Source organism: Patiria miniata, unplaced genomic scaffold (assembly GCF_015706575.1).
Source record: "Patiria miniata isolate m_02_andy unplaced genomic scaffold, ASM1570657v1 HiC_scaffold_5, whole genome shotgun sequence".
Classification (NCBI taxonomy): Eukaryota; Metazoa; Echinodermata; class Asteroidea; order Valvatida; family Asterinidae; genus Patiria; species Patiria miniata.
In genome coordinates, this window is record NW_024037072.1 from 22,887,701 (window position 1) to 22,891,953 (window position 4,253).

The following is a 4,253-nucleotide window of genomic DNA, read 5'->3' on the forward strand; positions in this document are numbered from 1 at the left end:
AATATGGATCCGCCCCTTTGTCTGTTCTCTCCGGAAGATTCAGCACACAGATTGCTAAAACTTCGCTTCCGAGATAAGAGAAAGTCCAGCTATTTTAACTGTAGGTCTGTTGTTTATAAATAATATAGTACTGGGCCAAGGAATTCAGCCGCGATATCTCATTGAAACGATATTTGAATATAATTTTGGTGTCACGGTGTGAATGTTGGTTTGGGTTTGTCTTTTTCGAAATATTAACCAAAGGGTTAAATATTGACGCGGGGAAATTGCCTTATAGGAATAAGCAATACTTGACTAAATTCTTAACATTTCAATAGCGAAGGTATTTTTGTATTCATATTGAAGAAATATGAGAATTAAATTATAGTATAATATGTAAACTTTTCAAGGGAAACGTCTACAGCATTTTAAAATGTTATAATATAATTTAGAATTCTATGTTTATCGTAATGAAAAGAAGTGTCAGACTAAAGAAGGCCAACCAACTAGGACGTACCTAATTATTTGCACCCCAACTATAAAATATTTTGTGCGTAAAAGGCGCAAATGTGACCCCCAATTTTTTTTTTTCAGAAGTTTTTTTTTTTCGTTTCAAAACGCAGGAGTTGGAAAACAGGAGGAAAACTCGTAATGGATGATCAAAAGCACGGTACGGGTGGCATATACACATTTAAAGTGAACGTTCCTCGAACTTGGACAATGGATGTATATTCTAGTGTACATCAATAATAATACCTTACGATACTTAAAACTGAAAAAGTAAACTGGTTTTAGAACCTTTTAATTCGAAGAGATGGTGATGTCAAGGACTATCAGCCGATTCATCTCGGAAAATATTGCATTGTGGTTCCTGACTTATTCAGCTTTCACCACCGCAGGATGGGCTTTGTCTAATGCGTTGTGTCGCCGCCTCCTGCCAAACAAAAAGCACTTTAAAAGCTGAGTTCCGTGACTAAAACAAACGACAATTCTTTTCATTGAAAAAAAAAAGATGCCTTCGGCAACTATAACGGCCCTGTTTAATATATATGGTATGAAAGTGTTATTGGTGGGTGGCAAGCACTACAAATAATGACAGTTTCAAATTTTAGTATTTTCTTTAAACAAAATCTTTCTCTTCAGGGCTAGATGTTTAACCTCCTTTTCAATATTTTAGAGTGTTTTCTGGAGTCTATATAGACTTACCGGCGAGGACCTCGAGCTGTCTTGTCGCCCGATGCGGGATCACTTTTAACCGTATCTGCATTTGATAAAATTATTTCATTTGTGTATTACTGTATTAATGTGTCTTTTAAGTGTATTTTGAGACATGTCCGTATAGGCACCAAATTTCTAGACAAAACAAAATTGAATTGAATTGATAAGAAGGAAGAAAGGTCAGCATTAATCAAATTTAGTTTCCAGCCCTATTCTTTAATACGTTTTGTATGATAAAACAAAAGCTTACGACACCAACGTTTTAGTCTTTATGGTCGGAAACATTACAAAAACAACCTTCAGGGAAACAATCATCTGAGTCTGAAGAAAACGACAATCGATCTGTAGGAAACTATGAGTAACCAATTTCACGAGTTAACAAAATACAAGTAAACAAAATCACAGACAGCGCAGCCTGTATTTGAGGAAAAAAAGAAAGGGAAGACTTTATGACGAGTATAACAGGCCAATAGACCTTTATCATGCTGCCACCATTTCAGTCATGTTCCCTGTATCCAATAACAGTAGTGAATGATAATTTTTGTTGTGCAAAAAGGAACCAGACTATTTCTCCTTCCAGCCCCGCTTTGGTTACGTTGATTTGAATGGGGAAAAAATCAAGATGGCCGCAACATGACAATGGTCTATAGGCCTATACATACATGTATATCTACATAGTTACACACACAATGTAAATCTATATTGTGAAGCGTGAAATATGGGTCGTGGTGGCCGAGTGTTTCAGGCGTTGGACGAAATTCCTTTTGCAAACTTTCTTACTTAGGCTACTCCTAAATTAAAAATTCAACATAAAATGGCACGACATTCGGCAACATTATTACACCAACACACACCACAGAACACCGTAATTAAATATGTGTACCTTTACCCTGATCTGTCAGTTTTCCGTCTTCGGCATTCGCTGTGACTGCATCTTTATCCTCTTCAACTGTTCTTGTTTCCTGGGTTGCTTTCGCGGTGTCCTTATCTAAAAGAACCTTCTCTCCCTGTATATAGGAAATGTATCAGAAAATAATGATATTGTCGATAGTGACAATGCGAGAGAGCCGTACAGCAACCAACGCAAATTAATTTATGTATCTGTCGAATGGTATAGTTGGCAATGCATCGCAGAGGAAAACAAATAGGACTGCGTCACTTTCAAACACGGATTCAGTTAAAACACGAAATGCTGTAGATGTCTTTCTGAAATGACTTTAATGATGTTCTCTTTAAATTTCAAAGAGTGAAATTAGGGACTAGACGTTTTAGAGTGAAAATCACTCTCATTTTCGATTGACATAGTCTGAAACATGAACCACCTCAATCGAAGCTCGCGTGAAACCTTGATCTTTACGATTGAGGAAATTTCACTCAAAACGTCTGGTCCCTAGTTTCCAACTGGGGGAATGAATCTTCATCTCGAATGGAGTGAATTTTCACTCTTTAGAATTTAGAGAGTTGCATATTATTTCATAAGAAACTTCTCCTTTGTCAACAATTTGTCCTTCCCTACATCCTCTACAAAAACATTAGCTTGCACTCGTAACCAGGGAGGGATTATTCCGCCTTATCCCGAAAAACTCCATCATCGATTGATCCGATCCTCCACACACACCCCTTCCCGAATACCCCACTGTTATTTTCAGATATTTATAACCTCTGTAGGCCTACAAAAAAGTACAGGACAAGGCAGCAACAGCTCGACGAACCATTTCTTGTTCCTGCCCCTTCTCCATGATAGTAGCCGCACACGTGATGCAAGTCACGCCCTTCGGTAGGTCGGGATGAGGTACCTCCGTGCCGCCGTCGACCCCCGCAGGCAGAGGACCATGATTGTGACACGTCATCATCTCCTCCACCGCTTCATTCTTCTCGTTATCGCCCGGCACTGCATCAACTTCATCCGCAGCCACTGTAACTTTGGGAGCTTTTTTTCGGGAAATAAAGTAGACCCAGTAGTACTCCTCTAACAGTAGCGTATGGGATCAAATTTGCAGGGGTGGGGGATGGAATTTAAGGGCCTCATTTTCTAGAGGGGGAAACTCATCAACGCGGGGGGGGGGGGAGCACGTACATGCCTGAAACCCCCCCCCCCCCCGTTACGCCAACGTATCTCTCTAGTTCTAAAACTCTTTTTGCCGTTATTTGACTTATGATCCAAAGCAAAAGCCTATCTTATCCTACTAGTTTTCAAGATTTTCAACGGCATGCCCATGGGCCTATTTTACCAGAAAAAAATTCTTTCTTAACGATTTTCTGTTGATGCCGTGCAAATCAACACAGTTCTCTGCGTTCACTAACTTTCAACATGCATCACGCGTAATGTATCGCTATTTTCGTTTTCGTGTGTTTTAATTTTCGTCATACGTCATTTTCGTTTTATACCAAAAAATTCCTCTCAATTAAAAATCCTGCTCTCTCTGCACGATGTTTTTGTCGCTTTCCAACTTCGCTAGCACATTTCAGTATTTGGTCAGTTCAAGTAAAAGTGGACTTCGTGATCTTAATTAATTTAAAGGAACGGCCCCCTTTAACTGCTTTCTTACCTTTTTTCGCTTGAGCTTCAAGAGGGCGAGGCAGGGGCTGATTCAAGCCCTTGTACCGGACACACAGCTCCCCATCCTTCATTCCAAAGTCGGATAGAGTGGCAAGACACTCGTTGCGTGCCCGGCGGGGATCGTTGACGCGGTACTTGCCTACCTTCTTCCGGCGGCCGATGCACGAACTGACGCCGATGCCCATCGTTGTATTATGGACATACGTTCTTCAAAAATGGTCTATGGTTCAGTTTGGTGATGACACTAACAGCAGAACTCCGCTATTTTGTGATTCTGAGGCATGCAACAAACTAGCTGAATAATATAAAAAACCAGTTGGATAGATCGAGCGCTAGCGTTCTATGCGGGTGTTTTTGTCAGCGTGCAAGCAACATAAGAATCGGAATCGCGTCATGTACTATACGCGCATTCCCTGCACGGTGGACGCATATAGAATAAAAAGACGCCCTCGGCGCGTGAGGCAAACCACCTGTTGTAAGTTAGCCACGCCCCTTA

General features: G+C 40.5%; 1 protein-coding gene across 1 annotated transcript; it reads right to left on the minus strand.

The window, feature by feature from the left end:
* Positions 1–630: 630 nt before the first annotated feature.
* Positions 631–4,051, minus strand: LOC119740393. The gene is made up of 5 exons (XM_038215677.1): positions 3,747–4,051; positions 2,910–3,118; positions 2,081–2,204; positions 1,186–1,240; positions 631–913 (listed from the first exon to the last, which is right to left on the minus strand). The coding sequence occupies exons 1-5, from the start codon at positions 3,940–3,942 to the stop codon at positions 856–858; spliced, it is 642 nt and encodes a 213-aa protein (XP_038071605.1). The 5' UTR covers positions 3,943–4,051; the 3' UTR covers positions 631–855.
* Between the last annotated feature and the right edge of the window lie 202 nt (positions 4,052–4,253).

What these genes read in the sequence shown, in the direction of transcription:
- LOC119740393 (XM_038215677.1), bottom strand. Translation starts at nt 3,942, where the DNA reads ATGGGCATCGGCGTCAGTTCGTGCATCGGCCGCCGGAAGAAGGTAGGC. An exon ending in AGGGGCAGGAACAAGAAATG is followed by an intron (nt 2,205 to 2,909) that starts GTTCGTCGAGCT and finishes TCCTATATACAG; the next exon opens with GGAGAGAAGGTTCTTTTAGA. An exon ending in ACAGCTCGAGGTCCTCGCCG is followed by an intron (nt 914 to 1,185) that starts GTAAGTCTATAT and finishes TTTGTTTGGCAG; the next exon opens with GAGGCGGCGACACAACGCAT.